Consider the following 25,522-nt stretch of genomic DNA (forward strand, 5'->3'; position numbering starts at 1 on the left):
CTGTGTAACTCCAGGAATGCTTTAACTATTGTTCTTGCCTATTCCTTTCTGATCTTCCAACAGACCCTTTATGATAGAGAGAAGTGCCTGTGAAGGAATGAAAAAAAAATATTAAAAATGACCATTCATTAATAGGAGGCAAATCCTCAGGTTTCAGGAAAAGGGCAAAAAAAATGCTCACATGGAACCACCTCGTGCAGTCTGGCAAAGGGTCAAGCACTGGAGCCATAGAAGTGAGCAGAAAGACTGTGTCAGAGTCAGAGCTGTGGATGGAGCTATAGCATCACTTAGCCACGTCCAATACCTGACTGATCCCGCACTTGACTCTATAGCTGGCTCCTCAACTATTTCCACAAAATCTTACTTACTGGTTGTGCAGCATGCACAACCAATTTGCAGGATGGGGGTCATGTATCATCTAAAGGTTCTGTAGAGTGTTTCTGGTACTACAAAATGAGCAACTAAAAAATTAAGAACAGAACTTTATCCTGAGAGATTTCTTATTTTAGCAGACACCTATAAGAAAAGACACTGAAATGTTCTTACTTTCTTCGGAAAGATCATTTTCTTCCGCTTCTCTTTCCATTTCTTTACACCATCCTTCCATTCTCTTAGTTTCAGTATGTAGCAACTTCATAAACCAAGATCCGTCCCGTCGACAAGGAGACATTCGACCCGTCTCTACTGTCTCAATGGCTGGTTCTAGCCAGGGTTCTGGTGGTGGAAGGTTTGAGGTGTCAACTGGGGTCCTATAATCTTCTCTGTAACTGAACAGTCCCTGTGTCCTTACAGTTCTCACTGCGCTGTATTGGGTGGGCGTGCTGGGCTCTGAGTGCTGCTGGAACGATGAGCCAAACTGAAGTCCCTTGTCCTCCATGGTGATATGTCCTGGAAAGCCCTCCAGTTCCAGGTCAGCCTGGACAGCTGCTGTTACACTGTTAGAGCGCTTGAATCGTCCATGTCTTGGTGAAGAGGGAAGAAAGAAAAGAGATTTAGACATATAAACATGCACATGATTACACAGAGGCGCTGAATAATGTTTCAGTGAATGGATTCTGTTTTTCTCCTTGCACATTATGCTAAATATTTTTTTCGTTGTGCATATCTCACTAAAACAATACAGTGAGTAACATCAGAAAGGAAAACCGAAATGCATAGTGGCATCATTGATCTGAGCAAAGAAAATAATTTAAATTATATCTGGAAGCAAATATTGATTTATTCTCATACTACAAAATACCATGTATCATTACTAAATGACCTGGAAATAACTAGCAGAACTGCATGGTTACATCTCCTGAAATAAATCTGTAAAATACACGTATTAAAAAAATTTAAATATTAAGAATTGTAATTAGATAAAATATGAAAACCTGCTAAATTAGAACTGCTGAGAATACTTTAATAAAAGAATTCAGTAGCAGTAGGTTTAAGACTGTGTTTTTTACTTGCTTCTTAGGATGGCCATCAAATGTTGATTATCTATTGTTATATGCTACCGAATAATGACATTTTAGAAAAGCTTTATGTTAAAAAGTTAGATAGAGAAAGAAAGCTTATTTGTAAAAATGTTTTCACATCTATTTTTTTCAAATGACTTCCAGTCACTGATGGTAAAAGGCAATTAGTGGCCAGATACTATGTGACAGCTGCCGTGAAATGAGACAACTGTCCCAGTCCAGTGCTTAAGAGGCAGCGCCTGCCAGGGATAACTTGTGGGTTAGTACATTGGCCAGCAGTTTTACGAAGCTAGTAAAGGACAGATCAAGTGAAAAAGCTGATTCTAGCTTCAGACAAAGATATGATGGGTCACATCATAAACATTTTAATCCCCTTTGTGGACTGGGAAAGCCTGGGTCAGCATGAGGAGACCTATCAAAGGAAGAATGTTGCAATAAACAATTGTATTTGTTCTGCCAATAATGGAATTATATTAATCCACTGCTTTAATTTCAAACTTTCACTTCCTTCCTTCCACTTAAAAAAGGGCAAGATAACGAAATAGTAAGTAGCTGCTAAGTAATCTCTACAAATTTTACCAAATGACCAGCATGTGTGTAAGAAATTTGCCTTAGTGAAATATTTAGGGGCAGCACTGGCCAGATGCTTGTTATTAACTCTGTTTACAAATGTGCATCGTGTTATTAAAGACTACAGATTTTTGCACATGTTTGAATTACCGTTTTTCATCTTCCACTTGTACTCCAACGGAGTGGTATTCCCGCAGGCCTCTGCTTTCAGTATCTGAATCAGTTGCTGTTTCCACCTAATTCAACACAAAAGATACATCTGCGGAGTGAGAACCGAGAGCTCAGCACTATTTCTACTAATTCACTATTTTACTAATTCAAAACTAATGATATATTTTTTCTCTTACCGCTAAGAAACACAGAGCACGGTAAAATAGATGAAACAGGTATTCAGCCTGGTATTATTGTTTTGGTGCTGTGTTTTATAAAGCTTTGCATGAGTACTTCTGTTCTGCTATGTAATTCCCTCTTTCAAACCTAAGCAGATGCAATTACTCAGTTCAGTGGAATCAGGGAGTAAGCCTGGTCTGGAAGACCTATTCTTAGAACTAGGAATCCACAGGATAGCCCCTTTTTGTATTATAACGAAACAGCCTCATTATAGTCCTTGATTTACAAAATAAAATAAAATCTCAAGTAGCTCGATAAACTTGCAAGTGATAAAACGAAATGCTGCAATGAAATTTTATTGACAATTGCGTTGGCAAATATAGAACCATTTAAATGATGTGGGGGGTGCAGCAGACTGCCATATCTCACCTTTTTTAATAACGTGGTCCTGAAGATGCTGTATCAAGCAAGCAATTTATGCACTTTTTATAGTATTCCCATCTGAAATACACTTACCAAAATATATTCACAGCAGAGTTTTCTCCATAACTGAGACCACATTGCTTTTGCAAGCTTCTGTGGGATTTTATGTAACATGCTCCATCATCACACCACCCCCAGGTCTTTGACACAAACACAACCAGTGCTGCAGTACGCAAATTATATTGAACCAAGGGAGAGTCAGTAAAAAAGAAAAGGAGTAGAATGGACTTTTCCTTTTGAATGTTATTTTCACTGTTAAATCATAGAATGATAGAATAGTTTGGGTTGGAAAGGACCTTAAAGATCATTGAGTTCCCACCTCCCACTGGATCAGGCTGCCCAAGGCCCATCCAACCTGGCCTTAAACACCTCCAGGGATGGGGCAGCCACAGCTTCCCTGGGCAACCTGGGCCACGGCCTCACCACTCTCATAGAGAAGAAAATCTTCTTTATGTTTAGTCAAAATCTGCCCTTCTCCAGTTTATATCCATTCCCCATAGCCCTGTCACTCCAAGCCTTTGTGAACAGTCCCTCTCCAGCTTTCTTGTAGGCCCCTTTCAGGTACTGGAAGGTCGCTTTCAGGTCTCAGAGCCTTCTCTTCTCCAGGCTGAACAACCCCAACTCTCTCATTCTGTCCTGGTATGGAAGGTGCTCCAGCCCTTGGATCACCTTTATAGCCCTTCTCTGGACTCGTTCCAACAGCTCCATCTCCTTCTTATGTTGAGGATTCCAGAACTGGACACAGTACTGCAGATGAGGTCTCACAACAGAGGAATAGAGGGTCATAATCCCCTCCCTCACTTTGCTAGCCACACTGCTTTTGATGCAGCCCAGCACACGGTTGGCCTTCTAGGCTGCAAACACACATTGCTGGCTCATTTTGAGCTTCTCATCAACCAGCACCCCAAGTCCTTCTCCTCTATGTTGGTCAGACAGGAGTTTCCCCTGGTGAAGACGTGCTGGCTGCCATTAATCACCTCCATGTCCTCCATGTGCTTTAGCAGAGCTTCTAAGAGGATCTGTTCCATGATCTTCCCAGGCACAGAGGTGAGGCTGACAGTTTGGTAGTTCTCAGGGTCGTCTTTTCTACCCCTTTTAAAAATGGGCAGAACGTTACCCTTCTTCCAGTCACCAGGGACTTCTCCTGATTGCCGTGACACTTCAAATATCATGGAGAGTGGCTTGGCAACCACATCAGCCAGTTCCCTCAGGACTCAGGGATGCATCTCATCAGGTCCCATAGACTTATATATGTTCAGGTTCCTCAGGTGGTCGTGAATCTGATTCTCCTTTACATTGGGAGGGGGTTTATCCCCCTGGTCACCATCTTGCTCTCCCATGACCCAGGAGGGGTGAGGAGAGCAGTTGTCAGTGAAGATTGAGGCAAAATAGTTGTTGAGTACCTCAGCCTTCTCCGTGTCTGTGATACAAGGTCACCATTCCCAGCCATCAGTGGGGGTACGTTCTCTTTGACCTTCTTCTTTTGATTGACGTACCTGTAGAAGCCCTTCTTGTTGGTCTTTTCTTCCCTTGCCAAGTTTAGCTCCAGCTGCGCCTTGGCCTTCCTGACCTTATCCCTACACAACTGGGCAGCATCCCTAGACACGTCCCAGGTTACCTGTCCCTGCTTGCACTGCCTGTGGAGTTCCCTCTACTTCTTCCGTTTAACCAGCAGGTCTCGACTCAGCCATGCTGGTCTCTTCCCTTCCCTGCCTGATTTTCTACATTCGGGGACTGAGCACTCTTGCGCTTTATAGAAAGCATCCTTAAATATTTTCCAGCTCTGTTCCACTCCTAATAATCTCCTGAGCATTTTCAGTCTGTTGTCTTGGTAGTGGACAGGCAGGAGAGAGATAATTACTAGGGAATATTAGTGGATTTCATCATGGCTTAGCAAAAATAGTCAGGTAGTGCTGGTGTCAGGTTCTCGGAACATTGATTTTCCTGCATTCTCCAAGAGGGTGTATGAAGTTCTGAACACTTTGTTTCCCAAGTCATGGAAACAAAGTGCTGGCTGTGACAGACGGCAGAGGATGAATCCTCTGCAGAGCATGTGTTCAAAAAGAACGGAGTGAAAAGTAACTGTGTGTACTGGGTTTGCAGGGCAAAGGTTTGGAAGGGGGTAGGAGATACAGAGGTGACTTCTGTGAGAAGCCACTGGAAGCTTCTGTGTCCAATAAAGCCAATGCCAACCATCTCCAAACAGACCTGCTGCTGGTCAAGACCAAGTCAATCAGCGATAACGGTAGCACCTCTGTGATAAAACAGTTAAGAAGGGGAAAAATCTTGTTATGGAAACAGCAACAGAGAGGAGTAAGAATATGTGAGAGAAACAACTCTGCAGTCACCAAAATCAGTAAAGAAGAAGGGGGAGGAGGTGATACAGGCACCAGAGCAGAGATTCCTCTGCAGCACGTGGAGGTTAATGGTAGAGCAGATATCCACCTGTAGCCCATGGAAGACACCACACTAGAGCAGGCAGATGCCCAAAGAAGGCTGTGATCCTGGTGAGAACCTGTGCTGGAGAGCATGGATGCATGGAGAGCATGGATGCATGGAGAGTGAAGGTCATGCTGAAGCAGGTTTGCTGGCAGCACTTGTGACCCCGTGGGGGATCCATGCTGGAGAAGTTTGTTCCTGAAGGACTGCACCCTGTGCAAGGCACCCACGCTGGAGAAAGGAATGAAAAACTGCAGCCTATGGGAAGGACTCACGGTGGAGAATTTTGTGGAGAACCGTCTCCCGTGGGAGGGACTCCACACTGGAGCAGGGTAAGAGAAGGAAGGAGTGGCAGAAGAAATGCGTGATGAACTGTCTGCAACCCCTACCCTCTTGTGCCACTTGGGGAGGAGAAGATAGAGAAAACTGGGACTGAAGTTGAACCTGGGAAGAAAGGACAGGGGGAGGAAGATTTTTTAGGATTTGTTTTTATTTCTCATTTTCCTACTCTGATTTTCATAGAATCATGGAATAACCAGGTTGGAAGAGACCCACCGGATCATCGAGTCCAACCATTTTATTGGTAATAAATTAATTTCACCAAGTCACGTCTGGTTTGCCCATGACAATAACTGCTTAGTGAGCTCTCCCTGTCCTTATCTTGACTCACGAGCCTTTCATTGTATTTTCTCTCCCTTGTCCAGTTGAGGAGGAGGAGTGACAGACTAGCTTTGGTGGGCACCTGGCATTATGGACAACAGGTAGTCAGGGCAATTTTGAGGCTTCATCTCTTCTTAAAGAGGCAAAACAAAACCTCCAAGTGCCTGACCAGTCAGCGGCTGGAGAAGAGACTGGGTCTTTGGGCACAGCTTCACATGGTGGTGCTTCTGACAAGGTCTAATGACAGCGTATAGGAGAGTCACAGTAGAATTGATGATGAATGGCAATCCCAAGGCATGGAAAGAGTCATTGACCCTGTCAGGGTTCATGAGGCTTCTTCACACCAGGCAAGATGCTGACGTTGGTGGCATCGTGAAGTCAGTACACTTGGATTGCTCTGGGCCACAGCTAGGACTGTGCTAGACCGTCAACGTGGCTTCGTTAAGGGCAAATTGTGCTTGACAAATTTAGTGGCCTTTGACAACAGGGTTAGAGCACTGGTGGATAAGGGAAGAGTGACTGACATTATCTACCTGGACAATGGGATTGAGTGCACCCTGAGCACCAAGCTGAGTGGCATGGTTAATATTCCAGAGATTCTAAAGATATAAACAAGGAAACATCCCTACAGAGAACATCAGTTTGGCCAGTTGATGTTGGAACAAAGCAGGCAGGCCAGCAACATACACTTTTCTTCCATATGGCTTATCAAAAGCTTATCTGGTTTTGACAACTGCATTGTTTGGTTTAGTAACAGATATCCTGTCTTCTTTTGCACCTGCTTCTGATGTGTGAAGGCAGACTCCCCTTTTATATTTCGGATGGGCTGGTAGCTTTCCATTCACGCAACACAGTGAAGAAAAGTCTTTCATCTCTGTTTTCAAGTGCTTTCTTGTCAGTACTTCACCTAGAAGTATATCCTGACTAATTTGCCCAATATGCAGTGGACACTTGGAATTTACAGGCATAAATGAAGTAATCTGCTCTAAAATTTTATTCAAAACAAAATAATCAAGAAAATGATGACCCAGCTATCAAAATAAAAATGGCATTAGTTTCCTCTAGATATAAACTGTTGCCAAATCATCCTTCCATCCAGCTTGCCAAGGTTGACACTGACTCAATGACCTGAGGATTGCTTTCATATTTTAATGCTTTAATTTCCCCACTCTGCCTTGTAACAGCAGGAGAATGCCATTTTTTTTGTGTGTGTGTGTGTGCAATCTAGGATAGCAAATATTATAACAACCAACAAAAAAAAAAATCTGGAAAATGCCAACACAAGAGAAAGTGGGAAACAAGAAAACAATTTGCACTCACAAAGAAAAAAAATAAAGAAACAAATTGTGTTTCTGAATGACAAACATTATAAGGACTCCTGCTAGAAGACAGCAGGAAACTCTAGTTTTCATCAGATTGGCCAGGCTAGATTCAAATGAGCAGGGGAGAGAAAGTAATACATTTGGGTTTATTTTGTGAGTCCTGAAATTCAAATAAGTCTTAATAAATCTAGTTTTATTCTCCATGATTTGTTATTTATTTTAATACTTGCATGGGCTCTAAAAGCCTTAATATTTGAAAACTGGCCCACAATCCCAGTAAAGCAAAATAATGTGACAAATTATATGAATTTCTGGTCATGAGGGAGTCTCACACAGGAGAGGAAACAAAGAGACACTGACCAAAACCAGAAGAAAGGAGTAGATTTAACATAGCAGGTTATCTTCCTCTCAATTTGCATATGAAGAACTAGAAGTTCTTTAAGAAACTGGCACTTTATGCCATGAGAAAACTTGTTTTATGGACTTATGCCCGTAAGGTTTATAGTATTAATAGTAAATGTTATGAAGCATTTTGAGATTATCTCTATCTTATTTGTCTCACCTTTCACAAACGCATAACACTCCCCTCCACGTTTTTTGCTGTCGATACTAGGAGCAGACAATACTGTGAATTGTATGGGATTGGCCACTGCTGACCCACACAGCTCAAAATTTGAAAACTAAGTATTAGATACTGGCACTGACTCCGTAATAAATGATGCACAAGTAAATTATGCTAACAGAAAATTATTTGAATAAATGCAAATTACTATGGTAAATAACTTGCTTGTTATAATCAATCTTGGCTTGTTCATAGAAACTCATTCTAGAAAAGGATGTATGAGCTGACTAAATTATTCGTTCAAAGCATTTACTAAGCTTTTTAAGCTGATAATTTTAACTACTTATAAGCAACCTTTATTTCTGTACTAATGTATTATTCTGCTCTTAAACAAGAGCACTGTGACGTAACACTGTGGTGCCCTAAAAATTCTGGTCTAAGCTTCTATACATACTGTCTCTAAGGGAGGCTTGAAGTTAATATATTCAATGCATAAGAAAACAGATTTTAACCTGGTGGCTTTCACTTCTGTCTCATAAGCATAAGTAATAACAGTCCTTCAGGCCACATTATCTCTCCCCATGCTACTTCATTGCCCTCAATGGGTCTTTGCTGCTGTAACCGATTTGTTCTATAATTAGAATTTAATAAACAATCTCACTGATGATGCACAGGACAGGAAATAATTCACCTTTCCTCTCTTGCGTAGGCTCCTGAGTGATAACAAGATTAAAAAAGGGAAGAAAACGCTACATTTGACACTAGATCAAGCACATGTAATTGTGAATGCAGATAACCATTCTTAGGTACAGGGAGATCTCATTTCTATGCAGTGACTTCAAAATAGGAAAAATACTTCAAATAAAACTACAGTATGAACTACTACTGATTTTCTTAATTTTTATCAGCCCAAACCCATATACTCTTTCAAAATTATTTTTAGAAACCCACCTAAATAAACTTACACTTTCATGCTCGAGTGATTTTTTTGTGCTTCACTGCAGGGCTCCATTTTGCTACTCCACTGCTTCCCAGCAGAACATCTGGGCTACTCAAATACATTAGCACTGCAAGTGCTAATTACCGTGAGAATATCCTACAACGGGTTGAAAACTTCCACTGGTCTTTAAGAAAGCAGGGGTTTTTTTTGCAAAAAATGCATGCCAGAATTTAGAAATGGCATTCTTGTCAAGATATGAGATACAAACAACAAAATAATGCACACAGCAGTGGTTGCTCATAACATTTTTTGTGCATTTAATGCGAAGAGGCAAATCGTTCTGCTCCAACAGATATTCTGCAAGACAGAAATCTAGGGTTTCCCCACTATGAAGGTTTCATTATGTCAGATGCCAATTAAGAAAACTAGCAACAGTAATTAGATAGCTTTAAAATAACTACAGTTTTAACTACAATTCCTATTGCTAACTTATTTGACAAGTGAGGAGGCCAAAATGCCATGGACGGGAACGCTGCTAACTGGCTAAGGCTGACAATTCTGACTTATTATTCCCTCTCTCTTTCCATATAGGTCGATGTTAACTCTAGAGGCCAGGTTGTAGCCTTTGTACCACAGCAGCATTACCGAAACTTTCACTGACTCCTGCAGGCACCTCAGTCACAAACACGTGGTCTGACAGCAACTTTAGAAGCAGAATGAACAATGCTTATCTCTAAAACCTTGGATCATTCATGATCCAAAGGCCAGTGTAATCAACGTGAATATTTCTTATTGTTATGTGAACACTGAAGTAAAGCACTGACGAGGATGGCATAACCTAGATAGTACAAAGAAAACGCAGATGCTCATCCAAGTAAGCATGTCATGTGGGTACAAAATGCTTTGCCTTAAAGGGAAATTCCAGTTTGAGGCTGTAGAATTCCTTAAGCGAAGTTTTTACAATATGATGTTAATCATTTCATTAAACAAATATATAAATATTATGCAGAAGATCCCCTTTTGACACAAAAAATTAGGCAGGAGAGTTATTGCAGTAATCCTCCTGAATACAGCTTTTGATTTATAAGAGCCATTTGTTTAATGAAGATTCTGGAGATTAAAAAAAGCTAGGTATTTTGAAGCGAGATCGGCTGATGATAAATTAAGATGACAGAGTCCATTCTCTACGCTACAATTACTGTTCGTCTCCAAAAATATCATGATGAATCAGTCTCCAGACTTAAAACATTTGTTTCCAACTCATCTACTTCCAGGGTTTCTGTTCATTTTGAGAAGCCTAGATGTGTTTTAAATAGAGAAGAAACAGAGGACTGCATGCTTTGAAATACTTGGAAGGAATAAGGAGTAATTTCTTGACATGTTTTCTCATATATTTTACAATCCAAATGCTTTTAACATGAAATGGTTTATAACTTGAGCAGTTTTTGAATGTTAATCATTAGCATATACTCATGGGTACGCAAAAGGGCAAGGATAATGTAGCAATAACTTTGTTGTTGACTTCATGTTTATTTTACTCTAGACAATACCTATCCTCTATTTTAATTCCAATACTTCGATTAGTCTTTGCTGTCATGACAGAAGATATGATGACTATAACTAATAGTACTACTAGAGTTTTAGTCTATGTTCTATATGTATTCTTAAGAGGGATGAATAAATCTTTAATCTCAGAATTTTGTAATTAATTTGAATTTAGGAATCATCTTTTTTTTTTTTTCCTGGTGACTACTGACATATCTGACAATATTCTTCTTGTTTTATATATGACAGTAAAAAACCCAAAATCCAACAGCTATTTTCTGGAAAATCTTTGTCTCTAAAGTTTGGGGTTTTTTCATTCCAAACTTCCAAATGGGATAGGGCTAACATACCATGAGATGGCTTACCATATCTATCTTCTTCTTTCTCACTGCAGATGCTACTGCAAGGATAGCATCTCAGATTCTACTGAGCTTCACAGTAATTTCAATGCTCCCCTAGGGGCTTAGGCTCCCTGTGCTCATGAATACCAATCCTGTGACACGTGCCTAGTAAGGCAGGAAGTTTTAAAAGGTCTTCTATTTATTTAATTATTATTTATTATGCATTATGAGGCAGCAATGCGTGCTCACAACCCAGAAGGACAACCATATCCGGGGTTGCATCAAAAGCAACGTGGCCAGCAGGGTGAGGAAGGTGATTCTGCCCCTCTGTTCCTCTGTTGTGAGACCCCACCTGGAGTATTGTGTCCAGTTCTGGAATCCTCAAAATAGGAAGGAGATGGAGCTGTTGGAATGGGTCCAGAGGAGGCTACAAAGATGATCAGAGGGCTGGAGCACCTCCTGTATGAGGACTGAGAGAGTTGGGGTTGTTCAGCCTGGAGAAGAGAAGGCTCCAAGGAGACCTTAAAGTGACCTTCCAGTACCTGAAAGGAGCCTACAAGAAAACTGGAGAGGGACTATTCATAAAGGCTTGTGGTGACAGGACAAGGGGGAATGGATATAAACTGGAGAGGGCAGGTTTAGAATAGTCATTAGGAAGAATTTCTTCACCATGAGGGTGGTGAGGCCCTGGCCCAGGTTGCCCAGGGAAGCTGTGGCTGCCCCATCCCTGGAGGGGTTCAAGGCCAGGTTGGATGAGGCTTGGAGTAACCTGATCCAGTGGGAGGTGTCCCTGCCCATGGCAGGGGGGTTGGAACTGGATGATCTTTAAGGTCTCTCTCTACCCAAACTGTTTTATGATTCTATGATTCTTTGATTATGTCTACACTAAATAAATCACATCTACCAAAGACGTGGCAGCCCTTGGCTGGGTCCATAGTGGTTCCGCATGCAGAGGTATCTCTAGTCATTCTTTATCTTTGTGCCTCTCTGTTTCTGTATGAAGCTCCGTTGGCAAGAGTTCTCACACCAACGCGTTAAAGGAAAGAAACATTAAAAAAATGCACAAATTAACCATCCTGATAGCAAATTAATTAATGCAAATAAATGCAAATTCAATGCATTACTCTGGCATGGCATGCTAAGGAGAAAACAAGTCATTTAGTCAATCAAGGAAATATGCAAATAAAAAACATCCTTTTCTAAGGTGCTTTGAAGATGAAGTCTAAAAGAAATTAAATACTTCAACCGTACTTTGCAGGCAGAAATTACTATTTATGTAGTTTGCAATAAGAGTATTCTACCCTGTATTTTTATTCCTTAGAAACTTGGCAACAGAAATACAACAAAATGCATTTTCTGCTTCGAAACATTGCAGAAAGTTATTTTTCACACTAATGTGGAGTTTGAACCTTACTGCAGAAAAAAACTCAGCAACTAAAATGTGCTCTCAGCATACTGTGTTGAGGGTAATTTTGCAATTTTAACCTTATCTAATGCCAAATGGTACAACCAAGCAATTTGTACTTCTCAAAAGATAACAAACAGTTCATCCTTCTAAGACCTGCTGTTTCCAACAATATTTGCCGTTTTCGGCGTGTGCACCTGAGGACCAGTTTTATGGACCATGTGTCAGACAATAAGTTGCTACAGAACATCCGCTGCCTCCGTGGAAAACATTGCACTGATCTTTTGGGGATTATAAGCACATATTATTAAATACACCACATACCAAGAAGATTCAGAGCCCAATGAAAAGTACTGGTCATCACCTGCAGTAAGAAACAGGATCAAGTGATGTAATCAAAGTTTCAGAATTAATTGCTGGAATACCAGGGCTGACTGAAGCAAGACACCAACATTGTTAAATACCACTGTGCACAGCTGCTGTGAAGAAGAGATAAGAACAACACTAGATACTGTTCCTTTCTGAAGAGCGATTTTCAGTTTAGGGGCTAAAAGGTACCAAAAATTACTTGCTGCTCCTTTGAGCTTTTCGCTGTTATCTGCTAAGCCCCTTTTCTGAACAATTTAGAATACGCTAATTACTTTGTAGACCATTTGAAAAGTAGCCATCTGAATATATTACCATCGCAGTTAAATTGCATTCTACTCTTCTGCATCCAAAGAAGGAGATACTTTTATGTTGAGAAACGGACAAGCAGCTTGCTGGCAAAGCCCATGACTTCCCATTAGTCTAATACGCTGGGGAACAGCAAAATTACACCATACTAAGATGTTAAACAGTGAAGTTCAATCAGTAGCTGTGACATGCTTAACCCAAATAGTTTTTTTTTCTGATTGTATTTTGAAGTTAATGGAAATGGGATTACTGCTGTTTAAAGAAAATAATATACTTCCTAGTAGATGAACAGCCACTCACTGGTCTTTGCTGTCTGGACTATTAACTTCTCCAGATCTATGTTGCTGCCTCCATAATACTTGTAGCTGCGCCAAAACGTGTGGCTTTTCCTCTACCGTTGATCTGACAAATGTAGAGATTTTTAAGAAAGAAGTGAAGCCAGTGATGTGAAAGGCGATATTCACAGACTTGAAAAGAAACATCCAGCAGAACAGAAGCCTAAATTTTCCTCTACTCCTGTGTCTCTTCAAGTATCTATCACTTCCAAGCTATGAGAACTTCTCATTCTCTGCAATTTTAACTTTCTGGTTTTTATTACTACTTGATATTTCCTAGAGATTCAAACAAATGACCATTGCCATCTATCTACTGCTTTCCATTTTGTAAAAAGAGTAGCAATCAAAATTTGCATTAGTAATCATCTTATTTCATTTGCCTGAAACTTCACAATGTGACTTAGCTTTCCACAGTCTGACATACATTTTGTCAGGTGAAATAAATATTGTGGGTTTTGATGGACAAATGGAGGAACGCTGAGAGACCATATTTATCAATGTTATTTCATTATTTGGCATCTGTAATTACACTGTATTTACACCAGCACCTTTTTTTTCTGTTCCTTCTCTTTTGAGGTAGAATAACTAGAAGATCCAGCAGCATTACACCTTTTCCAAGGTCAAAAGAGAAAGATAATGGAAAAAATAGTCAAGCATTTTAAAGCTGGTGTAATTCTATAAAAAGGACTGTGAATTCATGGGGGGAAGGAGATGAACATGCTGTTCACCTGTAGCTCTGCAGTATAATTTTCATATCAAGTGTTAATGACAGGTAACCTCCCTAGAGATTTATTCATTCATTTTCTTCCAGGTACAGCATATTAGCCGAAGACTTTTCTGCAGAGCCACATTGCCATGACGTGAATTACAATTAACACTAAGCAGCCAGGGGTTGTTTGTTAGATTATTAGAGCCAGTGAAGCTGAATGACTCATTCTATGCTATTTACAGAAAGAAGGCAAGCAATTCATCACAGAACAGATGTTAATGATAGCCTACCTGGATCCCTATAGAGGAACGTCGACTCTTAAGAAACTCCTCTGCTTTTGTCACTAAAATGGCCTTGTCACTGGTTCGTATCGAGGTGCTCTGGCTCTCGGACGCGTGGCGCTGTGCAGCTGCTGTTTCCAAGGCAAGATTCATGGCCTTGTTACTGTCCAAACTGTCAGTGGAGTTGTACATCCCTCGCCCGTCCTGCGGCCACGGGGAAATCCTCTGAGTCCGGCTGTCGTGATATGCGTCCTGGGTGGATTCTGTGCTGCTCTGTGCCGTGACTGAGATCAGTGGCTTGGAAGTGGTACGAGGGGGTACCGGTGGCGGTGTTTTTTTGTAACTTGTGTAAGTTACGGCTATGGAAAAGAATTAAAAAAAAAAAGAATAAAAGAAAAAAAAAAGAAAAACAGATATTGAGATTAATCTGGTGGAAACTTCACAGCAGAAATCACCTTAACGTTAAGAATGGGTGGTGATTGATAAGAAGCTTGATATGAGCTGGCAATGAGCACTTGCAGCCCAGAACGCCAACCACATCCTGGGCTGCATCAAAAGCAGCGTGGCCAGCAGGGTGAGGAAGGTGATTCTGCCCCTCTATTCTTCTCTTGTGAGACCTCATCTGGAGTACTGCGTCCAGTTATGGAATCCTTACCATAAGAAGGAGATGGAGCTGTTGGAATGGGTCCAGAGGAGGCTACAAAGATGATCAGAGGGCTGGAGCCCCTCCCATATGAGGACAGGCTGAAAGAGTTGGGGTTGTTCAGGCTGGAGAAGAGAAGGCTCTGAGGAGACCTTGAAGTGACCTCCCAGTACCTGAAGGAGCTACAAGAGAGCTGGGGAGGGGCTGTTCACAAAAGCTTGTGGTGATAGGATGAGGGGCAATGGGTGTAAACTGGAGAAGGGCAGATTTAGACTAGACATAAGGAGGAATTTCTTCTCTATGAGAGTGGTGAGGGACTGGCCCAGGTTGCCCAGGGAAGCTGTGGCTGCCCCGTCCCTGGAGGGGTTCAAGGCCAGGCTGGATGGGCCTTGGGCAGCCTGATCTAGTGGGAGGAATGGAACTGGATGATCTTTAAGGTCCATTCCAACCCAAACTGTTCTATGATTCTATGACTATGCTACTTAAAATTGAAGATGATGCAGCATGGCACTCTTTGTGAACCTCATGATTAGCTGAAAGTCCTTCTAACAGTCTGATGGATATTGACAGCAACATTTTATTTCAACCAGGAAGCAAAAGGTAGAAATGGGAATCCCAGGTTACGGATAAGAAGGAGAGTTAGCGAGGAATTGTGTGTGTTTGTGTGTTGTGTGTCTATTAAGACTTGTGCTGGACAGGCACACATGTGGTAAAGCAAAATAAAGATTTCACCCCCCTTGTTATCATCTGAGCTGTGGCATCTGCACTGATGCAGTGTATTAACAAAGCAGCATCAATATACTGGAAAAAAGTATTATTCAGAAATTTCTGCATTAGACTTTGACACACACTAACTTTTAACAAGACTTCCAGGTGTACTGAGTGGAATGGGGCAAGATTAGCTACTTACACAAGAAGCCTAAGCTTTTAAAAGAATCCAGAATATTGTCAAAAAAAAGGAAATTCAAAGCTTGCAAAAATTGTTACAATATAAGCTGAGCTACTATATACTTGGACAACAAACAAAACCTACAAGCACATAGCAAAAGCAGTGACATTTTATCTACTATCCTGCAATAAGCCTTAAATCCTTAGAATGCACATTGAAGGGGGATATACTTAAATGCAGTGAATATAGAAATATAAATATAAAAATAGGTCTGAAACACTGGGAGAACTTAGTCTGATGAACAGAGCAGGTCTGTGGATGGCTTAACATAGATTCTGTCTTGAAGCAAAAGGCGCAATAAAACATCCAAGAAAGCTTCATAGATGCAGAATTGTGCCATACTGCTTCCTTACAAAATTTTAGAGATTCCATAAAAATAGGTATTTAGTCATTAATAGCACACAGCTGAATTTCCTAATTGCCTAAGACCACTACACTTCTTTGGATTAATAAGAGCATTTCTGTAATAAAAGGGTTTTTTTTCCCCAAAGCACATATAATCACACTTCATAAAATTAGAAACTTAGAAAAAAACGCATCATGATAGAGCTTTTGATATTCCTGCACAGGAAAATCCAGTCCAATTCATTTCTTGTATAACTGCAGGAAGATAAAGAAAATTATTATGTTCCCCCCTATCAATAATGCTGAAATAGCATAATGTATACACACGGAGACTGGGATGATAAATGACTTAAGGAACAGGTTTGCATTTTTCTGGTGTTGCCAAATGCATTGAACATTGCAGCAGTGACTCAGGTAACCTTGGAATTGGGGTTATTTGAGACTAAAATGTATTCTACATGGGCTTCTCTTCCCATTACACAGATACGGACAAGGGCTTCTCTTCTCATTATACAAATATGAGCAATGAAATCAGAAGAAGCACCTCTCTATTCGTGCTTTTTGACTTGAGGCTATATTGCACCTCTCTGGAGGGAATAAACCAGTTTAGGAATTTGCTGATACTTGGGACTAGTGAGCCTGTATTACCAGGCTAACCTAATGGAAAAGCAGGGCTAGAGAAAACTATTCTTAATTATTGATTCTTGATAATCATAAATAAAAGGGATGATCATAAATAAAAGAGAGCAAGGCAGAGCTAGGCAAGTAAAACCTTCATTTGAAGCATGTTTTGAATTACTACTGATGCCGCTCAGTTCTGGAAGAGATTCAAAAGCATCTTACTCTGAGCTAAATTGCTCTAACAGAGTGAAAAACATGAAAACGTGCTCTTCAGATTTTGAGACCACGTGCCTTTTTTGAAGTACCATTTTGTTGTCCTATCACCAATCTTATCTGCTGTCAGTTTTGTAACCAGCAGTTAAGAAGAAAGAAATACACAATAAAGAAAAACACAATATTTTTTTCAGATGCTTTAGGGAATACAAAAAGTTCACTGAAGAAGGGAGAGGATGTAAAGCTTGAAAATTAAGGCAGTTTCTTATGAGCTCAATCAGTGGCTCTAAGGAATATTTCCATTAAGAAAGTTGCCATAACACTGCTCCCTCACATTCCACCTGCAGATGCAGGTGATCACAGTGTGAAGAAACAGTAGAAATAGAGACAATGGGGTTAAGTTGGGTGAGTGAAATCCTTAACAGGAACCTGGTTTTACCTATAACAGGTTATCACTGTCATAACTAATTTCCTGTTTTTTTTACTGTCTGTCTTCAACCAAAAGAATGACAGTGAATAATGAGACATATGGTAAACGTGATAATGAAACATCACAAGCAAGTATATCCCTACTACTTGGGCAGCAGATTACTCCTATGTCTAATGAATATAAATGTTAAACTTCTGTTGCAATCCTTCATAGCTAACTTAATCTTCATTTACATTTCTAAAAAAGAAAAAAATCTCCTTGTGGCAAAATCAAACAGTTGACTTCTTTTTTTCTTTTTTTTTTTAATTTTTCTTTTTTTCTTTTTTTTTTTTTTCCCTAGGATTGAATATTTCATCCTGGAAATTTCTGATTGTTTGGGTGTAGTGACATATCTTAAAGCCACCAAGTCTTATAGCTTCTGCAGTGTTCTGGCAAGCTTTTGATCATGAGCACTGAACAGCAATTAAAAAACCCACAGATTTTCAACAAGGAGAAGAAACCAGGAGAAAGACTGAGTGTCTGTGAGAAACTGGTTACATATTTGCAGCAAAATATGGCAGGAAGAAATCCGATTAATTTCTAAGCTACAGTCACAGAGATCAAATATTAGGCACGGAATTTAAAAAGCCATCCCTACAGAGTTAATGAGTGCATGTGTGGAATAACCGTTTCAGAGCCACTGAAATCTGGGACTAATTGGAGACAGCAGCAAAATCAGGTAAGAGGTCAGAGGTGTGAATTTGTGAGGCAGATCTTGCCACCAAATTCTATTTGCTTCAATCGCTCCAGAAGTTTAGCGAGGTAAATGGGATAACGGTGATGAATAACATGACCAAGACTTGTCTTAAGTAAACTTGGTATATATGGCTGACTTAAGAGATGACTACATAATAGAATAGAGGCTTGTTAAAGCAGAAAAGTAACCCCATAATCCATAGTTTACTGTTCATGCTTGGCCTTAGATCTCTAATAAATCGGTATTGGCTGAAGGTCTGAAGCATGAAATTTTATGTCACTTTTGATTATTTTTCCATTAATAATTACATTTTTGAACAATCCTGTTATCAGCAGTAATATCCTTTTCTGTCATGTCCAGCTCTTGGCTCTAGCAGTCATACATGCCATGTATTATATATGAGAAGAAACATTTCCTAACAGAAAATGAACTTCCTTTCCATTTATCATCCCCTTCCTGTGCTGAGGAGCTCCTGTCAGATTTGCATCATGTACTACATTGTAAATTTTACTTGCCTTAATGGTTATTAGTTCAAAGCAAGCACATAAAACCTCCACGGTGCTGCTTCTTGTCTTCTCCAGTTTTTGGTGCATCATTCCACAAACTACAGAGCTGCGGCAGGTTTTGCTGTCCCTACATAAAACATCAGTCCTGGATAACCTTCCATCATTTCTGTGGCTTACAGAAAATGACCAAAGATTTCTGATTTCTCTAGTTTTCTGAGCAGTTTGGTGCATATGTTGGGCCCTCCTGATACTTCTCTCACCAGTCCTGCTGAAGTTTAAATAACAGCCTTTTGCCATGTTGTTAATCAGTTTGTAAATTCTATACCTGCTCTCAAATGCAAGGGGAAAGAAAGTCTATAGCACAAGAGGTAGATCTATATTCTTAATGTTTAAACTAAACACGAGAGTTATGAAAAAGAAACTAAAAATTTCCTTGCAGCTGTATTGAAAGGCTGTCTTAATATAGAAAGCTGGATTTATTTTTGCCTTTTTTAATAAAGTGGGAAAAATATTTTTTGAGCTCATAAAACACAGTCTAACTCCATCTGTTAACTTATGATCATCAACAAAAAATGATAAGAATGGTAAAAAATTGTTCTAATTCTAAACTATGGGTATTTCAGACTTCCATTTGAATCATAGAATCATAGAATAGTTTGGGTTGGAAGGGATCTTAAAGATTATCTAGTTCCAAACCCCTGCCATGGGCAGGGACACCTCCCACACTCGGGGGGTTGCGTAACTAGAATCAAAGTATTATCTGTTCAGGTACTTGCCCCACTTCAACATAAACATGTACAATTGGCTCCACTGAATTTTCCTTCAAGGAAGGATATTTTTAGAGAAATGGAGAGAAAACAGAATGATTCCATGCTCCTTCATAGTGGTCTAGATTATGTGATGATGAAACTCAGCCAAAGATTTTTTAGGAGAAAGGAACAAGCAGCAATGCAACATAACATGCATTAAATTGTCACTCAGGCAGGAAAAGTGTAACACATCAATCTATATTTGTGACTTTATGTAGAAGGCAGTGCCCATCCCTGCCAGCTCTAGATGTCTTCTTCCAGCACACATCCTACATTTGATACCTCAACTGCCAGATGACCATCTCCTCCCTGACATATACAAGGTTGTCAGGTTTGGCTGAGAAAGTTGGGGTTGTTCAGCCTAGAGAAGAGAAGGCTCCAGGGAGACCTTATAGTGACCTTCCAGTACTTGAAGGGGCTACAAGAAAGCTGGGGAGGGACTGTCCACAAAGGCTTGTGGTGATAGGATGAGGGGCAATGGGGATAAACTGGAGAGGGGCAGATTTGGACTAGACATAAGGAGGGATTTCTTCACCATGAGAGTGGTTGCCCAGAGCAGAGGTGGGGTGGCTGCCCCATCCCTGGAGGTGTTCAAGGCCAGGTTGGATGGGGCTTGGAGCCCCTGATCCAGTGGGAGGTGTCCCTGCCCATGGCAGGGGGGTTGGAACTGGATGGGCTTTAAGGTCCCTTCCAAACCAAACTATTCTATGATTCTAAGATTGCCTACCATTGCCTCTCCACTTTCCTTCTAATCCCAGCTGGAAAGCACTGGTCAGAATCAAAGTATTTGGCAGAGTAACCAAGAAGATAATCCCAGCACTGGCGAACTGGCAATCTGGCTATTTCAACACATAGAGTGGAAATCCAAGGAAAGTTTCCCAATTCATAAGAAAAAGGTTTATATTTTTTAATACAATTGAATACCTGGAAGCAGAATATCTCTCTTTATCTACACTGCATTTGACTAAACTTGCTCCAGGTTACTCTTGCTACAGCCATAGAAATAATTCAGTTACTCTGCCCATATTTCAGTGCCAATGAAGTGTCGTACTAGAAATAAAATGACTAAAATAATTCAATTCAGTTATAACTTCAGGTTATCCATAGAGATTCACAGACAAGAGGCAGAAGGAGAGATGCGATACATTTGATGAAATATCAGTGGCCGTAGGTGACATTCAGAACACCTTTCAAAAGGCAGCCTTATAATAAATCACTGCTGTTGGTCCATTTGCAAGACAGAGCAACCTGAGGGGTTTTTACAAATCAATATAACCACTAAGCACTTAGTCAAAATAACATTATTTAGGCCGAGATCACAAAGTTAACTGGATGATGAATTTACATGAAAGCACCATCAATTTAAAGGAAACGGTTGTCCCTTATGACACGCAGCAGGGGTAAACTGGCTTTTCTGTTTTGTAAGGAGGTTTATTCAGAAGGAGTATAATTACTCTGCAGGGAGCGTGGTGCTGCCCTGGAGGCAGAGCTCCCAGGGGCATCTTGCTGCAGGCAGACAGGGTTTTTCTGAGGAACCACAGCTCTGAGAGAAACAACACGACACAGACCCGCAAGCTGATGCTAGTTATTCTGCTTTTGCACAGGGAAAGTGAATTCTAACATTGAAACCATCTCAGAAAAGAAAAAAAAATCCTCCTCCTAATGAAAGGCCATAATAAAATCTAACACTGTATGAAAAGAGTACTTAGCTATTGATACAGTCTTTTGACCACTGTGCACACTGTTCTAGCCAATAGTTTTTATACACCTAGATAACATGACTGTCCTTGAAATGCTCTGTAGTCTCTTCACTATGCTCCATCATGGTCATCGGGACCTTTGAGCAACTCTTAAACTCAAAAGGTACTTGTGGATGCATAACGGTTACTTCTCAAAACAAAGACAGATAAGTATTAAACGACCATTAAGGAATCCAAGAGGACTTTTGAGAAAAAATATATCAGCCACTAAAAGTGTTTATTTCCTATTAAAAGAATTGACTCTTTGATGATTTTTTTACCAAGCCATGCATGTCAAAAATACAGGTCTCTCTTTAAAAGAGAGGATGTTGAGGCACATCTTTTCATACTCGCCTCTTGCCAACTTCCATTATACCTTGGTCTCCAATACCAACATAATTAAAAGATTGTAGCGTCAAACAAGGTAGTTTAATTTTTACAAAGCAAATCTGTTTTTTCCTAAAAATGAGGTGACTTAGAAATGCTTAGTTTTGACATATGTAGCCCTGTCTACTTAATTAAGAAGTGATCAGCAAGAATGAGGGGAAATTAGTCTGTTTTGATGCAAGCCTGATATTTTCGATGGGTGCTAGCAGTGGCCACCCTGAAGACCTACAGTTGTGATTTGGTACCTACTTTCTCTTTTCAGTGCCGGAGCAGCATGTGCTCAGGCTCTGCAAAGAAAAAAAAGCTGTTTTCCTCCATTAACTGACCCTAGGCAGTGCCAAGGGAACATAAATGAGAGTCCTTCAAAATACTGCTCAAACACACCCACTCTTCGCTTAGATCAAAGATCAGTTGTACATGGGTGTAGGGCAGGTGAGGAAGACGCGTCATGCCTTCGTACAGCCTGGCTCCTCCAGCCCTATTCTTTGCTGCTCCCTGGATAGGTGAAGAGGCTCTGCTAGCGAAAGACCTTGTCATTTTGGAGTGCTTTCCGTGTTCAAGAGTTTCTCCGTTGTAAGGTAATGAGAGTGGGTTTTTGAACTGTAGAGATAAGCAAATCTTAAAAATACAGTCATTAAAATTTACCAATCTTATACTGTGCTTAAACTTCAAGAGACAATTTTGATTTTAAATTATATAATTCTTTTAATTGAAATTCAGACTGATTTCCCTTAAGCGTATCCAGAGAACTACTTTAATTAGTAACCTATCTTCCTGATTCTTTCCTTTCTCATTCAGCCCTCCACAGTGAATTCTAGCCAGAAAAGAGACCAGGTAGTTTCTCAATAAGGAGTCTTTTTAAGCTTGGATATCTGTGCAAAGAACCCTCTTTCTTGCTTTCCAGATTAACCACTAAGAAACAGCTGATATATTCACAATTATATTTTTGCTGATATTTTCTTAGAATGACTACTTACGCCCAGATGAGTTTTATCAGCAGTTTATATGATGGGCTGCATTTTGTTTAAACTGCATAATGCAAAGCATTTTCAGAGTAGTTGTCTATAACTTCCTAACTTTTCTCCTGATGGTTGATTTTATATGTATTATGTTTAGGTAAATATCAATATTTGTAACACCCCCAGGTCAGATATTGATGGTCTTGCATTGCAATGGACCATGGGGGCAAAATGCCACATTTATCATATGCCAGATTTTTATATAGGGTGTTTTACTAGTGATTAATTAAATCATATGTGAGAACTATAAATGGGAATCCATCTCACCTCACATTAGTCACTTATAAAGACAGTCATCCAAGTCTAAGTTAGTTGTCTGTTGTCTTTGAGAAGCGCTGGGAGAAAAAATAAGCAATTCTGGGGGCAATTCTCACCCATCTGAGATGCTTATTTTACCAGGAAATGAATCATCCTAGGCAAGTGCCTACTTTTCTCCATCAACCATAAAGGGAATCAAGGACAACCAGCTCAGAACAGGACATCTAATTTTGAAATGCCTGAAGGGATGAGATAAACCCCAGCCAAATGCTGTGTCCCAATGACAGCACTGGTTCGATTCTGGTGTGCACTGGGATGTAACCTCTCCTGCCTTCCATTACCTGTGTTCACTGGAAAGGTGGGAGCTTCTCCTCTGCTCCACCCCCCCCGTAAGCCGACTGTTAATGCATGACTGCATGGAATTTCCTTGCATCAATGACTGAATCCTAACATACTGCTCCTTGATCCCTTCTGCAGGACCTACAACACAGCAACCTGTAGCTGGCCCAAGTTCCATTTGTAGCTCCACAGGGATATTAAAAGCAAACCCTCTCCAATACTGTAGTTTTTAAATTGACTGCACAGTTCTGGGCGCTGGGTTAGACCGTGCTGTTAATCCTACTGAAGCCATTGATATTGAAGTCAGTGGAATTAGATCAATTCACACAGCTTCAGGATACAAACTAATATCATAACATACTGTTGACACAGGCAAGATTTGTCCTTCTTATATACGAGTTTTTAAAAGAGCTTTTCAAAATATCGCGTCACTGAGACACTGCTGTCCTATGAATCCATTATAAAATGGTATTTTTTAAGTTGCATCTGCTTTTGACATCTCTCTGCTAAAGAAAATCTGTATAGCACTTTCAAAAAAAAATTGAAATCATTAACATGACCCGTAACCTCAATTAGAATTTAATGGAGCGAAGCAAAATTACTGGATGAGGTTTTTTTAGGTTTTTAAATAAAAAATCTGTGTGCGAATCGGGTTAAACTCAGAGCAGATCCTTTTAGGTCTCAGTTCTGTACATCTATCTGATTTTGTACAGGAAACTAACAATTAAGTGGAAATGTGACCACTAAATTTGGAAAAAGCTGGAGTCTAAGTACACACTATGGTTTCTCAGGAGGAGAACCATAAAAAAGGAATTACTGTAATCAAGTCATTCAGTGCGTAAGTTGTTACCTCCATATTGAGAGAACTTAGGTCTGTAGGCAGCCCATGTTACGTAAACGATAAAATCTGTTTTGACAGTGTAATTAATGTTAGTCTCAAAACAGAAATGCAAATCAAACAAGACATCAAGGTCAAAAACTGTAAGCCTTTGCCAAAGTTAAAAGAGATGTGGGCAACACAAAACTCATGGATTGCTGATGGACTACTTACAAAGGGTTCTATTTTAGATGAGTTAATTAGCGAGAAATTATAGCCTAACCAACATCCTGTAGATGGCAAAGCAAAGTGCTGACAGCTGTTGTGCTCTTCTAAACAGGTCCTACGTGCCTCTAAAATATTGAAGTTGCATTAAAAAACACCATCTCGGTTTTTTTGGTTTCAGGAAGGAGAAATGTACCTTTAACTCTATTCTATTTAACTTACAGAATACATGTGTGGCTTTTCAGATTGCATTTGTCATATCATCAAAAGAGTAAGAGACAAAGAGAAAAAAAGAGCTCCAAAAGCTAAGAGTCAGTTTTACTCGGCTCCTCTTTACACTCTGAAATAAAACAGAAAATCAGTAATTTATTTTTTCAGTAGAATCAAATCAATATTGCTGCAATTCTGTAATTAAAAAAAAATCTCTTCTTGACTTCCCATACACCCTTATCACCCAAGTCAAATAATTTCCATCAGCCTCCTAAACCCACTCACAGACATATTATTTAAGCTCATTCCTGGTTTTGTTTGTATATTTTCTTTTCTCATTCTTACAGTAACTATGCTAAGCTTCTGATTTTCATTAACTTACAGTAAGGAATTCCAAATTGACCAGGACGAGTAAAACAGTTTGATCAGTTAATCTTAAGGGAGTGCTGCACAATGAAATAATTTCAACAGTGCATTATGATAATGGTCCCACATGAAAGAATTTAAATGATAGCAAAATAGTTGAATTTAAAATAATTCAATACCTTTAAATCATTCTTTTAATCCCCAGAGACCTAAAAGTCTGGACACAATCTCAGAGTGCATATTTGAGATTGGTAACAATATAGGCAATAGTCAAATCAAGAAATCATTTTATCCAAGATGCAGGTGGAGTCAGTATCAGTGTCAGAAACAGTGCTCAGAAAGCTACTTGCTGGCTGCCAACCCCGTGTTTTGGTGCAGCAAATGATGCTGCTGGGTTCAAGCTCTCCACCCTGTAAGTCAGAGCAGGGCTCTCTCAGTTGTCCTTGTTTTCAGTAGGATCAGTATTTACTTTTAATTTATAATTCAATTTGAATATGCCTGAATTTTACATCAGATTTATAAAAGTTAGCCAGCTATACTATAACATCATTATAAACTATTTTTATAGGCAACAGAGAAAAATAGGCATGTCCAGAGAACAACTTTTTTTCATAAGAGGTACCAATCCTAAAGGAGATAAATGACATTTCATTGACTATAATAGGACATTAATGTGACTGCATTTGACAGCTGCATTTTAGATATACCTATTAAGTGAGATGAATTTTTATGACTGAAATTTTATGCTTTTTTTCAACTGGGGGAAAGTGTCAAAGAGTGGAAATAAATGGACTATTCTGGACACAGGACTGTCCCTAGAGGTTCATTTAATACAACAAAAAAGAAATGCATA

The 25,522-nt window shown here is 39.8% G+C and overlaps 1 protein-coding gene across 19 annotated transcripts in view; it reads right to left on the reverse strand.

Moving 5' to 3' along the window:
• Positions 1-25,522, reverse strand: part of DLGAP2 (DLG associated protein 2) — a 478,034-nt gene that overhangs the window by 19,726 nt on the left and 432,786 nt on the right. For all 19 annotated transcript variants that reach the window (XM_069851571.1, XM_069851585.1, XM_069851567.1 and 16 more), the window contains 3 exons: positions 14,067-14,416; positions 2,181-2,266; positions 547-962 (listed from right to left, as the gene is read on the reverse strand). In XM_069851571.1, coding sequence (XP_069707672.1) covers positions 547-962; positions 2,181-2,266; positions 14,067-14,416 — 852 coding nt within the window. The remainder of the gene's footprint in view (positions 1-546; positions 963-2,180; positions 2,267-14,066; positions 14,417-25,522) is intronic.

This window comes from Phaenicophaeus curvirostris, chromosome 2, assembly GCF_032191515.1.
Source record: "Phaenicophaeus curvirostris isolate KB17595 chromosome 2, BPBGC_Pcur_1.0, whole genome shotgun sequence".
NCBI lineage: Eukaryota > Metazoa > Chordata > Aves > Cuculiformes > Cuculidae > Phaenicophaeus > Phaenicophaeus curvirostris.